This window comes from Mya arenaria, chromosome 4 (assembly GCF_026914265.1).
Source record: "Mya arenaria isolate MELC-2E11 chromosome 4, ASM2691426v1".
Lineage (NCBI taxonomy): Eukaryota > Metazoa > Mollusca > Bivalvia > Myida > Myidae > Mya > Mya arenaria.
The window spans coordinates 55,837,201-55,856,379 of NC_069125.1; the positions used below are offsets into that span (position 1 = coordinate 55,837,201).

General features: G+C 34.0%; 1 protein-coding gene across 1 annotated transcript; it reads right to left on the bottom strand.

Moving 5' to 3' along the window:
• Positions 1–3,598: 3,598 nt before the first annotated feature.
• On the bottom strand, positions 3,599–19,172 carry LOC128232166 (cell cycle checkpoint protein RAD1-like). Its single transcript, XM_052945570.1, has 8 exons — positions 19,001–19,172; positions 16,144–16,299; positions 15,729–15,823; positions 15,030–15,141; positions 14,554–14,676; positions 5,485–5,549; positions 5,130–5,274; positions 3,599–3,936 (listed from the first exon to the last, which is right to left on the bottom strand). Exons 1-8 carry the CDS (start codon positions 19,115–19,117, stop codon positions 3,898–3,900), a joined length of 852 nt encoding a protein of 283 aa, XP_052801530.1. The 5' UTR covers positions 19,118–19,172; the 3' UTR covers positions 3,599–3,897.
• Positions 19,173–19,179: the final 7 nt, after the last annotated feature.

The window sequence follows — 19,179 nt, forward strand, 5'->3', positions numbered from 1 at the left end:
AAAACAATAAAAAAGGGAAAACGTACCAATGGCATACATCTAGAAACTAGACATGTGAAAGAACAATTACATTTTTTATACGTTTTTGTCCAGAAATAACATTATTTCTTCAAGTTGTATGGTCCCGTGGATTGTCTCATAATAGGGAAATATCAACTCTGCATATTTTCTTAAAATTTGAAGCCAAAGCGGAAACCAGCCCCGCTCCAGGCAGACATAACATTAACGAATAATGACTTGAATGACTTATATGGACGGCCACCAAAGAAAATGTATTGTGAAATCAGTTCTGGGTCATCGAAATCTGATTTTTTTATATATATATACAGATATTACTTTGCATTGCGATAGAAATCAAGATTGTTTTCTCGAAAAACATATTAAGGTAATAAGTTGAGAAATGTAATGATAAACAATAGCGTGAGTTTGACAAATGCCCTGATTTGCTCTTGTTCGAGTGATAGCCAATTGATCTTTAAGGTAATAATATTCGCTATAATGAATCAAAAGCAAAAATAGGACAAAACGGCCACAAATCAATAAAATGGAGCCAGAGCATTAATGCACTACAAGAGTGCCAACTGTCCTAAAATACGCCGGTTTTATTTTTAGGACCCCAAGTTTGGTGACAAGTGGTTGTACGTCAATATATATATGCAAAAAGCTACAGAAACATGCTCAGTAGCAAAAAGTTTAAACATAAACCCGGTTTAGTGGCAATGGGCAAACGCCGAAGACATAGAACACAAATTCACAAACAAGAAACATAGAACAGCACAAAACTCTACAAACAGCACAGTGCATAAATACTATATATATATATATATATGTATAATTGGTATGTTTATCAAGAATTGTTAGGTACCGCCTTGGAACGGTCAGTAAAATGTAAATTTACTGGGGGTTTAAACCAGTTTATGTGCACAAACCTCACTCTTATCCCAACAATCCTTAATAAAGATAAAACGCAAAAGGTAAATCTTATCAAAGTATGCATTAACTTGAGGAAACTTATCAATAAAACAACTAATAATAAAAAACGAAAAGGTAAACCCCAAGTACTTCAATGATTAGAGATTCCAACTCTATCTGCAGACGGAGGGAAACAATTCAAGCCTAATTTAGAGTGATGACACTGTCAACATAGTACATGTATTTGCAACTTCAAGGACCATCACTCTGGCGTGACTTATAAAACATGGCCAGTTATCAAAACAGATCTTGATTTTCTGCCAATACACATTCCGACTAAATTTGGTGATGGTTGGACAAATGTTTATAAAGTTATTGATCGGACAAGACCGATTTTTGAGTATTTTCTATCGTTAAAGGGCAATAACTCTCGAGTGACAGGAGCAATATTGCTGGTTATTGAATGTATTCGAAATATTATGCCCATACACATTCTGACACAATTTGGCTATCATTGGATCAATGATTCTAAAGATAGTGTACGGACAATGCCATCTTTAGGTAATTACTAATTACTTTAATTATAATTAAGGCGATAAGTGAGTGAATAGGGCATTATGGATGTTGGTCGAAGATGTCGATCAAATGCCAATACACGTTCTGGCTAAATTTGGTAATGATTGGACAAATGCTTCTTAAGTTATTAACCGGACAAGACCGATATGAACGGGCATTTAAAAAGGAACTCACTCACATCTCTCGGCCAAAGCTTTGCCCTTTTCAATGAGATTCTGATGCATTTGAATGAAACAATTAGAACTCAATTTTAATGAGTGCCACGCCTTCCCGGAGTTGCTCTACAATTATGTAATTTTTTATTGAATTCCCATCAATAAATAAAAGGTTCTGACTGAGACACGATTTTTTGTTGTGAAATCCATAGTGTATTCTGTTCACCTTGAACGGTGACCCCTTTAAGATAAGGGCAGAACTTTTATGCGAAACACACCTTCGATGATGCATGATGCTCTACAATGACGTGTGAAGTTTTTTTTTAATTCCCGTTAGTAAAAAAATATCGCTATGAAACCAATAGTGTATGACCTTGACATCAAAATGTGACATTGACGTTTGAGAGAAGAGCACACATTTTAAGCGTGACATACATTCCCATTGTTCGCTAAATTTCTGTGAAATTAAATTGAAGTCTCATAGATAGTTTTAAAAAATCTGGCAGAGTCTTGCTATGAAGCCCAATGTAATATTACATTTACTTCCAAGTATGAGCTTCACCTTTGAGATTACAGCATGAATATTATTTTCGACGTCTTCCCACGCTGCTATACTGTTCTTTGAAGTTTGATTGGGTTCCCATGAATGGTTTAACAGTTATGGCTGACACGCAGTTTTGCTTTGAAATCCATAGTGTGATCTAACCTTTGAACGTATTGTGAATTGTACGCGGGACACATCTTCCTTCTGATCCTCAATAGCGTGAAGTTTAAACGAAATCACATCAATAATATCAGTCATTGCTGGGACAAGAATGTAACAGACGGACTGGCAAACGGACAGTGCGATTACTTGGGCCACTATTCGGAGGCATAAACAGGATGGTTTTTTTGTGTAATACAGAACAAACTATTCTGTCGGTAGCAGAATACAAACTAGAGTTCCCTGGGTCTGCAGTAGAGGGCCATATTCATTACACCATGGACGACCCATTCTATGAGAGAGTTTAATGTAACTTATACACAAAATTTAATATTGGGTGAATTGAGCGTTGTCAACGTTTGATTGGGTATCAGTATTTTGGTTGGAATAAACATGTATACATTTGCTGTTGTTTTGTTGACAGTAAATATAAACAAATGGTATACCTTATATAATTATGTTCATTTTTACTTAAATATACGTGACAGCGCGCCTTTAAAAAGTTTATTTCTTAAATATACCTGTCAAAACAGGGAGTGTTGCTTTAAGGGGAAGTGATTTCAAACAATTGTTCAGAAGAAAAAGCAATTGCTGACGAGACCAACGCACTAAAAAAACAATTCAACAGCTTACTCGAGGGATCTTCCTTCAACTGTTCTAAGCAACCTCATCATAACTTGTAGTGTCAAATAAGATGTAATTTTAAATTGAATTAGATTTCGAAACATTTACTGAATGATGTAAATTGTGTGGAAGATGTTGCGTTAAAATCTTCACTAAATAATATGTACGGGACGTGGCTCACCAAATATGTCAACTGAGTATATTTCATGGTTCATGTTCTAAAGTTGATAGTTACTGTTGCTTTCAGGATGTTCACGATGCTTCCATATCATTTCACCTAGCTTTAACAATAAGCTGCCTACATCTTCCTCTCAGACGTACACAACAAGTCTCAAATGTTTGGCAATGACTATGACAACAGTTTTGTACATTTTATGCAAGCATGTCACTGTGGCGAACATTTGTGCCAATTATCATCAGATTTGGTTCAACGGTTGAAGTTAAAGCAGATACAAAGTCAGCTGCATTGTCAAACGAGGAACAATAAAGCCAAATTAGTGATATTCACATTTATGCCGTCATATTAAATTTGGTCCACCACTGGTAAAAGTGCACTGCAGACAGTGAAATGTGGACAGACAAGAGATCAGCGAAGCTTCGATACAATACAAATTTGAGAGTTTTGAGCTAATATTTCATTCTTTATTCAGAATGTAGAATAATCATCAAGAACTACACAAAATCCTTAAACAAATAAATAATGGTAATATGTACAATAAAACAATATTTCAATTGGATCCGTGTATAGCACGCTAAAACCAGCACAGCAGCATAATCTTGTCTATTTTATTCCATGTTCACAGAGGGCTGCTTTTCTAATATTCATATATTCAACTTGACACAGTCTCAGTTTAAGCCCCTGATATGACATAGCTGAGGCTTTCATTACAGTTTCAAGTCCCACTGTTAATTAACCTTGGGGAAAGGTCAGTGGTCAGGATCATCAAGATCTTCATCTGGGGCACACTGGAAATGAGATTAAGTGTTGAACGTTTAGGTTTGCACTCAATTTCTGCTTTGACCAGGCCGCCAACCAAGTTTTGGATAAAATATAGGAAAAAATATAGGAAATTTTGTCCAAAAATATAGGAGGTTTTGGCATTTTCTGGGCAATATATAGGAATTTTAAGGTTGAAAAATCGACATTAATAGGAATGTAAGTGAACATTTACTTACTTGTTTATTGGCTATACTCATAAAATTTGTGTTTCACTTAATCCACATTCCTTAAAGGGACTGTACACCAGATTGGCACCAAAAGAATGTAAAGAATCTCAGGACAATTATTTAATAAAATATTTTACTCCTTGATATCATAATTGTAAAAAAAATACAAAAATGTAAAAAAAAATCGAGTTGGAGACCGGGTTCGAACCAGGGTCGCCAAAATTGCAGTCCAGTGTTGTATCCACTGTGCTACGAAGGCTTACCCTTAATATTTTAGCTATATATCTAACTTGGTAATATCACGTGATAACATCGACTAGCCAATCACGCATACGGAATGAATTCTACTATAGGTAGACATACCTTGTAATCTTTTTTAATGTAAAAATACCAAAAAAACTGCGAAAAAATAAATTAATTGTAAACTATGTGGTACTTCAGTTAGTAAGTTTCAATGCATTGTACCCATCGATACCAAGTTTATGTCAGCCCCTTTAAACCTCTCCATCAAGGCAGACTATGCTGCAGCAACACAACTGTGGTCATCAAAGTAGACACCTTTAAGATTTGATGTTCGGCATACTCATCATCAAAGGTGTCCAGATGGATAACCAAGGGTGTACAATAGCAATTCTGAATGATGGTGATGGTTTGGAGGATAACGACATTCTTAAACTGTAAATAAACAATAACTAAAGGCAGTATCAATCCTTTGAATGATTTCAAACATATCCCAGCACCACTTTTTAAGAAAAATATAGGAAAACAATCCAAAATATAGGAAAATATAGGAAATATAGGAGGTTTTAAAAAATATAGGAAATTTCTCAAAAATATAGGAAAATATAGGAATATAGGAATTGGTTGACGGCCTGCTTTGACTCATTTTTTTATCATGTTGAATAATTATTTAAAATGTAAATATATGGATTGATAATATATATTAGTTAAAGAAGTCAAGACCAAAAGCACAAAATAACAAAAGCACTTACATAGTATTCCACGAAGCAGACCTGGCCATCTTCGTTCTTTATCATATATTGTAGAGACAGGAATCCCCGATTATCTGTCCGTATGGAAACCCTGGAGGACAGGGCTAGGGCTTTCACTGAAGGTTTCAGCAGTGACACTTTGTACCTGGATATGGAATTAAAATTATAAACAAAATATCTATGCCTGGAATGAATTAATCCTGTCCATTAAAACATGTTGTTAATACTTATTAATAATATTAAGTGGCTATTAACGAGACAAAACTTCATTTTTAAGATTTTTGAGTTTACTCATATCAACAAATACATCATCATTTATGCTATATCAAGAAGTATGTTGATGAATACATTTTACCGGTTTGTCTGTGTTTGTGAACATTGAAAGGACTCCACCATATCTGAATCCTTTGGGAAATCTGACTGAAATAAGAATAAATATTTCCCTGTAAACACATCAATGTTTGAGCAAAACCGTTACTGCAATTATTACAAGCAACTTACTTAACATACTTTTGTTCTACTGAGCATGGATATGGTAAGCTAGTATTACAACTGTGTTAAAGCAAGAATGGATATGGTAAACTAGTATTACATCAGTGTTAAAGCAAGGATGGATATGGTAAACTAGTATTACAACTGTGTTAAAGCAAGGATGGATATGGTAAACTAGTATTACATCAGTGTTAAAGCAAGGATGGATATGGTAAACTAGTATTACATCAGTGTTAAAGCAAGGATGGATATGGTAAACTAGTATTACAACTGTGTTAAAGCAAGAATGGATATGGTAAACTAGTATTACATCAGTGTTAAAGCAAGGATGGATATGGTAAACTAGTATTACAACTGTGTTAAAGCAAGAATGGATATGGTAAACTAGTATTACATCAGTGTTAAAGCAAGGATGGATATGGTAAACTAGTATTACAACTGTGTTAAAGCAAGGATGGATATGGTAAACTAGTATTACATCAGTGTTAAAGCAAGGATGGATATGGTAAACTAGTATTACAACTGTGTTAAAGCAAGGATGGATATGGTAAACTAGTATTACAACTGTGTTAAAGCAAGGATGGATATGGTAAACTAGTATTACAACTGTGTTAAAGCAAGGAATGGATATGGTAAACTAGTATTACAACTGTGTTAAAGCAAGGATGGATATGGTAAACTAGTATTACAACTGTGTTAAAGCAAGGATGGATATGGTAAACTAGTATTACAAAAGCAAGGATGGATATGGTAAACCAGTATTACAACTGTGTTAAAGCAAGGATGGATATGGTAAACTAGTATTACAACTGTGTTAAAGCAAGGATGGATATGGTAAACTAGTATTACATCAGTGTTAAAGCAAGGATGGATATGGTTAACTAGTATTACATCAGTGTTAAAGCAAGAATGGATATGGTAAACTAGTATTACAACTGTGTTAAAGCAAGAATGGATATGGTAAACTAGTATTACATCAGTGTTAAAGCAAGGATGGATATGGTAAACTAGTATTACAACTGTGTTAAAGCAAGAATGGATATGGTAAACTAGTATTACAACTGTGTTAAAGCAAGAATGGATATGGTAAACTAGTATTACAACTGTGTTAAAGCAAGGATGGATATGGTAAACTAGTATTACATCAGTGTTAAAGCAAGGATGGATATGGTAAACTAGTATTACATCAGTGTTAAAGCAAGGATGGATATGGTAAACTAGTATTACAACTGTGTTAAAGCAAGGATGGATATGGTAAACTAGTATTACAACTGTGTTAAAGCAAGGATGGATATGGTAAACCAGTATTACAACTGTGTTAAAGCAAGGATGGATATGGTAAACCAGTATTACATCAGTGTTAAAGCAAGGATGGATATGGTAAACTAGTATTACATCAGTGTTAAAGCAAGGATGGATATGGTAAACTAGTATTACAACTGTGTTAAAGCAAGGATGGATATGGTAAACTAGTATTACAACTGTGTTAAAGCAAGGATGGATATGGTAAACTAGTATTACAACTGTGTTAAAGCAAGGATGGATATGGTAAACTAGTATTACAAGGTAAACTAGTATTACAACTGTGTTAAAGCAAGAATGGATATGGTAAACTAGTATTACAACTGTGTTAAAGCAAGGATGGATATGGTAAACTAGTATTACAACTGTGTTAAAGCAAGAATGGATATGGTAAACTAGTATTACAACTGTGTTAAAGCAAGGATGGATATGGTAAACTAGTATTACAACTGTGTTAAAGCAAGAATGGATATGGTAAACTAGTATTACAATCATGTGTTAAAGCAAGGATGGATATGGTAAACTAGTATTACAACTGTGTTAAAGCAAGGATGGATATGGTAAACTAGTATTACAACTGTGTTAAAGCAAGAATGGATATGGTAAACTAGTATTACATCAGTGTTAAAGCAAGGATGGATATGGTAAACTAGTATTACAACTGTGTTAAAGCAAGGATGGATATGGTAAACTAGTATTACAACTGTGTTAAAGCAAGGATGGATATGGTAAACTAGTATTACAACTGTGTTAAAGCAAGGATGGATATGGTAAACTAGTATTACAACTGTGTTAAAGCAAGGATGGATATGGTAAACTAGTATTACAACTGTGTTAAAGCAAGGATGGATATGGTAAACTAGTATTACAACTGTGTTAAAGCAAGGATGGATATGGTAAACTAGTATTACAACTGTGTTAAAGCAAGAATGGATATGGTAAACTAGTATTACATCAGTGTTAAAGCAAGGATGGATATGGTAAACCAGTATTACAACTGTGTTAAAGCAAGGATGGATATGGTAAACTAGTATTACAACTGTGTTAAAGCAAGGATGGATATGGTAAACCAGTATTACAACTGTGTTAAAGCAAGGATGGATATGGTAAACCAGTATTACAACTGTGTTAAAGCAAGGATGGATATGGTAAACCAGTATTACAACTGTGTTAAAGCAAGGATGGATATGGTAAACCAGTATTACAACTGTGTTAAAGCAAGGATGGATATGGTAAACCAGTATTACAACTGTGTTAAAGCAAGGATGGATATGGTAAACCAGTATTACAACTGTGTTAAAGCAAGGATGGATATGGTAAACTAGTATTACATCAGTGTTAAAGCAAGGACTAGTATTACAACTGTGTTAAAGCAAGAATGGATATGGTAAACTAGTATTACAACTGTGTTAAAGCAAGAATGGATATGGTAAACCAGTATTACAACTGTGTTAAAGCAAGAATGGATATGGTAAACCAGTATAACATCAGTGTTAAAGCAAGAATGGATATGGTAAACTAGTATTACAACTGTGTTAAAGCAAGAATGGATATGGTAAACCAGTATTACAACTGTGTTAAAGCAAGGATGGATATGGTAAACCAGTATTACAACTGTGTTAAAGCAAGGATGGATATGGTAAACTAGTATTACATCAGTGTTAAAGCAAGGATGGATATGGTAAACTAGTATTACATCAGTGTTAAAGCAAGGATGGATATGGTAAACTAGTATTACAACTGTGTTAAAGCAAGGATGGATATGGTAAACTAGTATTACATCAGTGTTAAAGCAAGGATGGATATGGTAAACTAGTATTACATCAGTGTTAAAGCAAGAATGGATATGGTAAACCAGTATTACATCAGTGTTAAAGCAAGAATGGATATGGTAAACCAGTATTACAACTGTGTTAAAGCAAGAATGGATATGGTAAACCAGTATTACATCAGTGTTAAAGCAAGGATGGATATGGTAAACCAGTATGACATCAGTGTTAAAGCAAGGATGGATATGGTAAACCAGTATGACATCAGTGTTAAAGCAAGGATGGATATGGTAAACCAGTATTACATCAGTGTTAAAGCAAGGATGGATATGGTAAACCAGTATTACATCAGTGTTAAAGCAAGTATGGATATGGTAAACCAGTATTACATCAGTGTTAAAGCAAGGATGGATATGGTAAACCAGTATTACATCAGTGTTAAAGCAAGGATGGATATGGTAAACCAGTATTACATCAGTGTTAAAGCAAGGATGGATATGGTAAACTAGTATTACAACTGTGTTAAAGCAAGGATGGATATGGTAAACTAGTATTACATCAGTGTTAAAGCAAGGATGGATATGGTAAACCAGTATTACATCAGTGTTAAAGCAAGGATGGATATGGTAAACTAGTATTACATCAGTGTTAAAGCAAGGATGGATATGGTAAACTAGTATTACAACTGTGTTAAAGCAAGAATGGATATGGTAAACCAGTATTACAACTGTGTTAAAGCAAGGATGGATATGGTAAACCAGTATTACAACTGTGTTAAAGCAAGGATGGATATGGTAAACCAGTATTACAACTGTGTTAAAGCAAGAATGGATATGGTAAACCAGTATTACAACTGTGTTAAAGCAAGAATGGATATGGTAAACTAGTATTACAACTGTGTTAAAGCAAGAATGGATATGGTAAACTAGTATTACAACTGTGTTAAAGCAAGGATGGATATGGTAAACCAGTATTACAACTGTGTTAAAGCAAGAATGGATATGGTAAACTAGTATTACAACTGTGTTAAAGCAAGGATGGATATGGTAAACTAGTATTACATCAGTGTTAAAGCAAGGATGGATATGGTAAACTAGTATTACAACTGTGTTAAAGCAAGGATGGATATGGTAAACTAGTATTACAACTGTGTTAAAGCAAGGATGGATATGGTAAACTAGTATTACAACTGTGTTAAAGCAAGGATGGATATGGTAAACTAGTATTACAACTGTGTTAAAGCAAGGATGGATATGGTAAACTAGTATTACAACTGTGTTAAAGCAAGGATGGATATGGTAAACTAGTATTACAACTGTGTTAAAGCAAGGATGGATATGGTAAACTAGTATTACAACTGTGTTAAAGCAAGGATGGATATGGTAAACTAGTATTACAACTGTGTTAAAGCAAGGATGGATATGGTAAACTAGTATTACAACTGTGTTAAAGCAAGGATGGATATGGTAAACTAGTATTACAACTGTGTTAAAGCAAGGATGGATATGGTAAACTAGTATTACAACTGTGTTAAAGCAAGGATGGATATGGTAAACTAGTATTACATCAGTGTTAAAGCAAGGATGGATATGGTAAACTAGTATTACAACTGTGTTAAAGCAAGGATGGATATGGTAAACTAGTATTACATCAGTGTTAAAGCAAGAATGGATATGGTAAACCAGTATTACATCAGTGTTAAAGCAAGGATGGATATGGTAAACTAGTATTACAACTGTGTTAAAGCAAGGATGGATATGGTAAACCAGTATTACAACTGTGTTAAAGCAAGGATGGATATGGTAAACCAGTATTACAACTGTGTTAAAGCAAGGATGGATATGGTAAACCAGTATTACAACTGTGTTAAAGCAAGGATGGATATGGTAAACCAGTATTACAACTGTGTTAAAGCAAGGATGGATATGGTAAACCAGTATTACATCAGTGTTAAAGCAAGAATGGATATGGTAAACCAGTATTACAACTGTGTTAAAGCAAGGATGGATATGGTAAACCAGTATTACATCAGTGTTAAAGCAAGGATGGATATGGTAAACTAGTATTACAACTGTGTTAAAGCAAGGATGGATATGGTAAACTAGTATTACATCTGTGTTAAAGCAAGGATGGATATGGTAAACTAGTATTACAACTGTGTTAAAGCAAGGATGGATATGGTAAACTAGTATTACAACTGTGTTAAAGCAAGGATGGATATGGTAAACTAGTATTACAACTGTGTTAAAGCAAGGATGGATATGGTAAACCAGTATTACATCAGTGTTAAAGCAAGAATGGATATGGTAAACTAGTATTACAACTGTGTTAAAGCAAGGATGGATATGGTAAACCAGTATTACATCTGTGTTAAAGCAAGAATGGATATGGTAAACTAGTATTACATCAGTGTTAAAGCAAGGATGGATATGGTAAACCAGTATTACAACTGTGTTAAAGCAAGGATGGATATGGTAAACCAGTATTACAACTGTGTTAAAGCAAGGATGGATATGGTAAACCAGTATTACATCTGTGTTAAAGCAAGAATGGATATGGTAAACCAGTATTACATCTGTGTTAAAGCAAGAATGGATATGGTAAACCAGTATTACATCAGTGTTAAAGCAAGGATGGATATGGTAAACTAGTATTACATATGGATATGGTAAACTAGTATTACATCAGTGTTAAAGCAAGGATGGATATGGTAAACCAGTATTACATCAGTGTTAAAGCAAGAATGGATATGGTAAACTAGTATTACAACTGTGTTAAAGCAAGAATGGATATGGTAAACTAGTATTACAACTGTGTTAAAGCAAGGATGGATATGGTAAACTAGTATTACAACTGTGTTAAAGCAAGGATGGATATGGTAAACTAGTATTACATCAGTGTTAAAGCAAGGATGGATATGGTAAACTAGTATTACAACTGTGTTAAAGCAAGGATGGATATGGTAAACTAGTATTACATCAGTGTTAAAGCAAGGATGGATATGGTAAACCAGTATTACATCAGTGTTAAAGCAAGAATGGATATGGTAAACTAGTATTACAACTGTGTTAAAGCAAGGATGGATATGGTAAACTAGTATTACAACTGTGTTAAAGCAAGGATGGATATGGTAAACTAGTATTACATCAGTGTTAAAGCAAGGATGGATATGGTAAACTAGTATTACAACTGTGTTAAAGCAAGGATGGATATGGTAAACTAGTATTACAACTGTGTTAAAGCAAGGATGGATATGGTAAACTTGTATTACAACTGTGTTAAAGCAAGAATGGATATGGTAAACTAGTATTACATCAGTGTTAAAGCAAGGATGGATATGGTAAACTAGTATTACATCAGTGTTAAAGCAAGGATGGATATGGTAAACTAGTATTACATCAGTGTTAAAGCAAGGATGGATATGGTAAACTAGTATTACATCAGTGTTAAAGCAAGGATGGATATGGTAAACTAGTATTACAACTGTGTTAAAGCAAGGATGGATATGGTAAACTAGTATTACAACTGTGTTAAAGCAAGGATGGATATGGTAAACCAGTATTACAACTGTGTTAAAGCAAGGATGGATATGGTAAACCAGTATTACAACTGTGTTAAAGCAAGGATGGATATGGTAAACTAGTATTACAACTGTGTTAAAGCAATAATGGATATGGTAAACTAGTATTACAACTGTGTTAAAGCAAGGATGGATATGGTACACCAAAATCACATCGGTGTTAAAGCAAGAATGGATATGGTAAACCAAAATCACATCGGTGTTAAAAAAAGGAAATTGTCGAAAACTGACATAAACTTGGTATCGATGGGTACAATGCATTGAAACTAACTAACTGAAGTACCACATAGTTTACAATTAATTTATTTTTTTCGTATTTTTCCATTAAAAAAGATTTTGTATGTATACCTAGTTGCATTCATTCTTATGCGTGATTGGCTAGTCGATGTTATCACGTGATATTACCAAGTTAGGTATATAGCTTAAACATTCCAAATGTTTAGTGTAAGTCTTCGTAGCACAGTGGATATGTATACCTAGTAGAATTCATTCTTATGCGTGATTGGCTAGTCGATGTTATCATGTGATCTTACCAAGTTAGGTATATAGCTTAATTATTCCAAATGTTTAGTGTAAGCCTTCGTAGCACAGTGGATACAACACTGGACTGCAATTTTGGCGACACCGGTTCGAACACGGACTCCGACTCGATTTTTTTTTTACATTTTGGTAAAAAAAATTACAATTATGATATCAAAGAGTAAAACATTTTATTAAATAATTGTCCCGAGATTCGTTACAGAAAAAAACTTTTTTGGTGCCAATCTCGTGTAATGTCCCTTTAAAGCAAGGGTCGATATGATAAACCAGTATCATATCCGTGTTCGAGCAAGGATGGATATGGTAAACCAGTATCATATCAGTGTTCAAGCAAGGATGGATATGGTTAACCAGTATCATATCAGTGTTAGAGCAAGGATGGATATGATTAACCAGTATCATATCAGTGTTAGAGCAAGGATTGATTTGGTTAACCAGTATTATATCAGTGTTCGAGCAAGGATGGATATGGTAAACCAGTATCATATCAGTGTTCGAGCAAGGATGGATATGGTAAACCAGTATCATATCAGTGTTCGAGCAAGGATGGATATGGTAAACCAGTATCATATCAGTGTTCGAGCAAGGATGGATATGGTAAACCAGTATCATATCAGTGTTAGAGCAAGGATGGATATGGTAAACCAGTATCATATCAGTGTTAGAGCAAGGATGGATATGGTAAACCAGTATCATATCAGTGTTAGAGCAAGGATGGATATGGTAAACCAGTATCATATCAGTGTTAGAGCAAGGATGGATATGGTAAACCAGTATCATATCAGTGTTAGAGCAAGGATGGATATGGTAAACCAGTATCATATCAGTGTTAGAGCAAGGATGGATATGGTTAACCAGTATCATATCAGTGTTAGAGCAAGGATGGATATGGTAAACCAGTATCATATCAGTGTTAGAGCAAGGATGGATATGGTAAACCAGTATCATATCAGTGTTAGAGCAAGGATGGATATGGTAAACCAGTATCATATCAGTGTTAGAGCAAGGATGGATATGGTAAACCAGTATCATATCAGTGTTAGAGCAAGGATGGATATGGTAAACCAGTATCATATCAGTGTTAGAGCAAGGATGGATATGGTAAACCAGTATCATATCAGTGTTAGAGCAAGGATGGATATGGTAAACCAGTATCATATCAGTGTTAGAGCAAGGATGGATATGGTAAACCAGTATCATATCAGTGTTAGAGCAAGGATGGATATGGTAAACCAGTATCATATCAGTGTTAAAGCAAGGATGGATATGGTAAACCAATATTACAACTGTGTTAGAGCAAGGATGGATATGGTAAACCAATATTACAACTGTGTTAGAGCAAGGATGGATATGGTAAACAAGTATCACATCAGTGTTTAAGCAAGGATGGACATGGTAAACCAGTATTACATCAGTGTTAAAGCAAGGATGGATATGGTAAACCTTTATTTTATCGGTTTTAAAGCAAGGCGCGATATTGTAAACCATATTACAATGGTGTTAGATCAACAGTATTGTTCACCAGTATAACAACTGTGTTAGAGCAAGGGTATGGTATACCATTATGGTCTACCAGTACATAATTGATAATATCCATTTTTAAAAAAACCAAGCCAGAATACAAATGTTCTTAGGAATACAAAGCTTAATACTTTCAAAGATAAATGTCTCAAGTTCTTATATAACAATTTATCATATACTTATGCAAATCATCAATTTTAACAAAGTAACCACGACTGACTGTGGTGCTGCCGGCATTGCCGAAGGTCGACAGTCGCAGGTGTGGGGCGTCTGGCGACATGAGGAACTCCAGCACATCACTTGTCATGTCCAGCTCATTGAAAGCCTCTTTTAAACACTCCGACTACATATAGATATAGTAACTTGTAAATACCTTAGATTCAAAATCTTCAATATCAAATATACAACAAATTGTTCCACACAAAATTAATAAACAAGATCTTTTGTGACTCTTTCGGTACTTTTTTTGTTTCTTCGCTAGTTCTAATCGCTCTCATAAAATAATCAAATAAATGTCACTTGATGTTTTAAAAGCCATATTAAAGGATATCCAACACATCAATATCTGTAAAAAAAAAAAAAAAAAAAAAAAAAATATATATATATATATATATATATATATATATATATATTTATATAAATATCTGTACTTTAGCAATAAAATATCTGTACTTTAGCAATAGAAGTAAGGTGTACCTTCATGATGATCTTATTGACGACATTGGTGCTACAGAAGTTAAAATCAAGGACCTCATCCGGCTCCAGGGTCTTGATACTGCAATCTGTCAATACACCATCCTCCTCAAGTCTGGAGTAGGAAATAATTCATGTATGTTTACTGAAATGTAAGTAGTACTAACAAAATTATTTGGATGCTGACTTTGAGGCCTGATTTAGAACAAAAAATTAGACTTTCATTAAAATTCTTCAAAGAAAACAACTTATAATCATACATGCAAGATTGTTTTGGCAAGTTCCAAGAATGATAAGGCAGTGGTAAATAAATCCACTAACACTCATCAATACTGAAATAAATCTTTTTCTTTTAATATCTGGTAATTTTTAGAATCTAATAAGTTACAGAACATTGTCACAATGCCCTTTTTTACAGTTTTTACAAACATATGTACAAAGGTAAACATAATACATTTGACATTAGTTGACATAAAAGAAAATATCTCAGTCTTTTTTTGCTGCAATATAAGTAAAAATATAACTTTTTTCAGGCATAAATGTAAAGATATAATGTATGGTAAGAAAAATAAACTTATGCACATCAAGTTACATCACATATTCTTTTTACCAAAAAATGATGTTGATTCTAATTTAATATTTATTTTGACAGTTAAAACATAATTTGACATTTAACATGATGATCACACTGAGGAACCTCACATGAGAATGAGAGGACAGCCATATCCCTGGTAACACATTTTCAAACTTGTACATGCACCTCCCACTGGCCCACTCCCAAATATTGTCAGACACTCCTGCAATTAGATAACATACACTCAGTATGGCATGTGACAGAAGGGTAACAAAAGTAACACACTGTAACAGGCTCCTGCCAATATTTCTAGAAAAAGAAGGAAAAGAACCAATGATATCAATTTTTTGTACTCATGGATTTCATCAACTGATTTACTAAATAAGTAATAATCACTTGGGCTAATGAAGGTTTCCGTGATAATGATTACTTCCTTTTTGTTAAATAACTGTCTTGGTAAGAATATTCAGCAAAAAGCAAAACGAATGGACTTAAAACAGTGGATTAATCCCAACTGGCTGGATATTCATTGACAGCACATACCAGGAGGACAGTGAGGTTGATCTTGAATGTGAGCTGGTCTTCCTTGATGGCGTACTCCTGAAAGATGCCCTCCTGGATGAAGGCATTCGCCTGGATACACTTAGCATCCTCCACAGTCACCTTCAGACCCATACTGCTCGCAAACACCGTCGCAGTCTACAGAGAGATGTTTTCTTAGTATTTTAAAGTACTCATGCTTTATGGTTTAATATTCTTACATAAAAATATTAATGGTGGTTGTGGGCCTACCCATGACATGGAAGCAAGCATGCCTGTCATATTCCCTGGGTTCCTAGATATGCCAAGCAGTGTATGCGAGGAAATGCCAGGTAGTGTTTGTTCAAATTTATAATTCGTCCAAGTTTGTCCTGGCTTTTTTGCTACTTTGGGAAGATGACCTACATCTTCATTCACCTATTTGGGATTTTTCACTTGTAGATTGTAAATGTTGGCAAACTCAACCATTACAATTAATTTGGAATGTTAGATATTTATTTGTCATTTAATCAAATAACTCCAATTAACTAAATGCATGTCAAGTCAAAAGTCTCTTGTTTGTTCATTTTTTGGTCAAATTGGACAGCTTAACATCTGATAAACAGCAAAGAAAAAGCCCTGTATGGGGTGGGTGATTTTGACTATACCCAGCCTGGCATATAGGGAAATGTAAATGACTCTCCTTCTTCATGGGTTTGAGTAAGCCTGATTTCAAGGTATAATGAACAAATTCTAGTGTCTGCCATATAATTATTTTAACAGCAGTGGTCGAAATTAGCACAAGCGCTGCTCTGGTAAAATGTCTTCCGGGCTTGCTCAAATTCTGAATTTTATTTAGCAGGGCTTGTTCATAAATATGATTCCATGCAATAAAACAAGAGTTCGAGCTTGTTCATCCCAAAGTCTAATTTCGATGACTGTTACAGAGGTTCTAAGAGCTGCCAATCCTGAAAAAAGCTCCGGCTCTGTTTAAATAAGAAGAAATCATCCCAAGACCATATATCTAAGGGACTTCAATCCTTTTGAAATTGTTTCCACAGTCATTTATATTCATAGCAAGGTACTTCCTACCATTTTTATACAAATGTCTGATCTAAAAACAGTCTTTACCACTGTACAATAAAGTGCAACGCTTAACTTTAAAACCTGAGTTTAGGATTCTTCCTGAACTTTAAAACCCCTGAAACACCAGTGAAATCTGGAATAAATTTTGGTACATTTTTTGTAATTATTTAACTTGTAATTTAAATCATACTTCAGTGGCAAATTTCTGTCTTTCAATTATTTTAAAAAATTGTTAGTGGATTATGTTGTTGTAAAATCAATTTCAGTACACGTTCTCATGCAGGAAAAGTAAATGTCATAAATATTTTCTTGTCAATTAAATACCAGAAAATGACTGAGTTCTTAAGTTAGTTTCAGTGCTAAATGTATCACAACACTAAATTTGAAGTTTGATTTCTTTCTTTAATAGACGAAAGGGACATACAGGATTATTTCATTGTTTTAAGAGCCTAAATGCACCACAGCTCTGTTTAACATGTTTTTTTCTCTGCTGCGCATCAGACGACACCAATACCGCACCCATCCCCGTAACTGCCAGAGAATTGTTTCTGCAGAGGGGTAGGATTGGGTCTAGTGAGGTAGATTTTACAGAATGCATTTATTCCGCAATTTCTTTAGTATTTGTGTCTTTTTCTAGGGTTTGAGGCACACTTTACCAGTATATGATACTTTGCAGTTATTTATTTCCTTGCGTAACCTTTTATAAATTTATTGTTAAAAAAAATCAATTAAGAAACATCCATTAATATTCTTAATCACTGTGATTGCATTTACTACATGGACTATTCATAAAAGATACTTTTTTCCTAGTATTTTCCTGTTGATCTGGATAGGGTACCAATATCTGTCTTTGGTAAAATATTTTTTTAATTTCCTGACATTTAGGAACTAAATGACATTTAAAATCACTGTCCTTGAAAAAAGTTCATAAATTCACAATAGAAAGTTGAAAAAACACTCAGTTGTTTCTGAAAAAATAGCTTTCTTTCAAAATATTCTATTTCCTGACTGTCATCCTAGATATAAGAAAAATACTGATTGTAAACCTCACATATAGCATAGCAAAATGTTTTGTAGTTAGAAAACAATTTTTAATAATGAAAAATTCACAAATAAAACATTTTTTTCATTCGTCAATATGTGATGTATTCCTTACTGTGCTTTCACGGCCATCTAATGTCTCGATTTCCACGAGATGCAAACAAATAAAGCGGCTGCCACTTTTTAAAAACATTACTCAAGTTTAATACTGAACGTAAATTGAAATTTCAAGGCCAAATATTTTCTATTTCTAAAAGTGCAGTAGAATTTATCTGGACATCGTAAAAGCAGGAGGTCTCAAAAGCAAAATCTTTCACCGGTAGAGTTCACATACATGTCTGAGTTAAAACTACATTTGAATTATTGACAATTAATATACCGGCAAAGTATAAAAAATTTAAATAATACTTAATTTTTTTGTATGTTCACTGAAATGTAAATCGAAAATGTCTGAGACCTGTGAAAGTTTACTGTTTCACAACCGCAACTGCCTGATGTGCCACGTTCATGGTAAGCTAACAAACTTTAGCCAACATGTTATATATTATCTTTAACTTAAGGAGGTATATAAATAAGTGCAGTATTCAGACATCTGTAAGGCGGTGCTCCGACTTTTTATACTGCAGGATTGGGTCCAGGATAGAAATCATTTGAATGTTAATTAAGTAGAGGAAAATGATTATTCTCTAGTCACTGCTAACGTGTATGTGTAAAGAAAGATATAATCAAATAATTTAGTAAATTATAAGTTCACCTCTTTAAAATGTATCGCTTTTAAAATGTTTGATACACTTCTGGCATTATCAATTTTGGCAATCATTAAGAATTGATCATCATCTGCAGGTTCTTGCGTTGAAAGTGACATTGGCATTGCTGTTTAACCATGAGCCAAAAAGAAATACAAAATTGGTTGAAATATTTTCCCGCCAAATG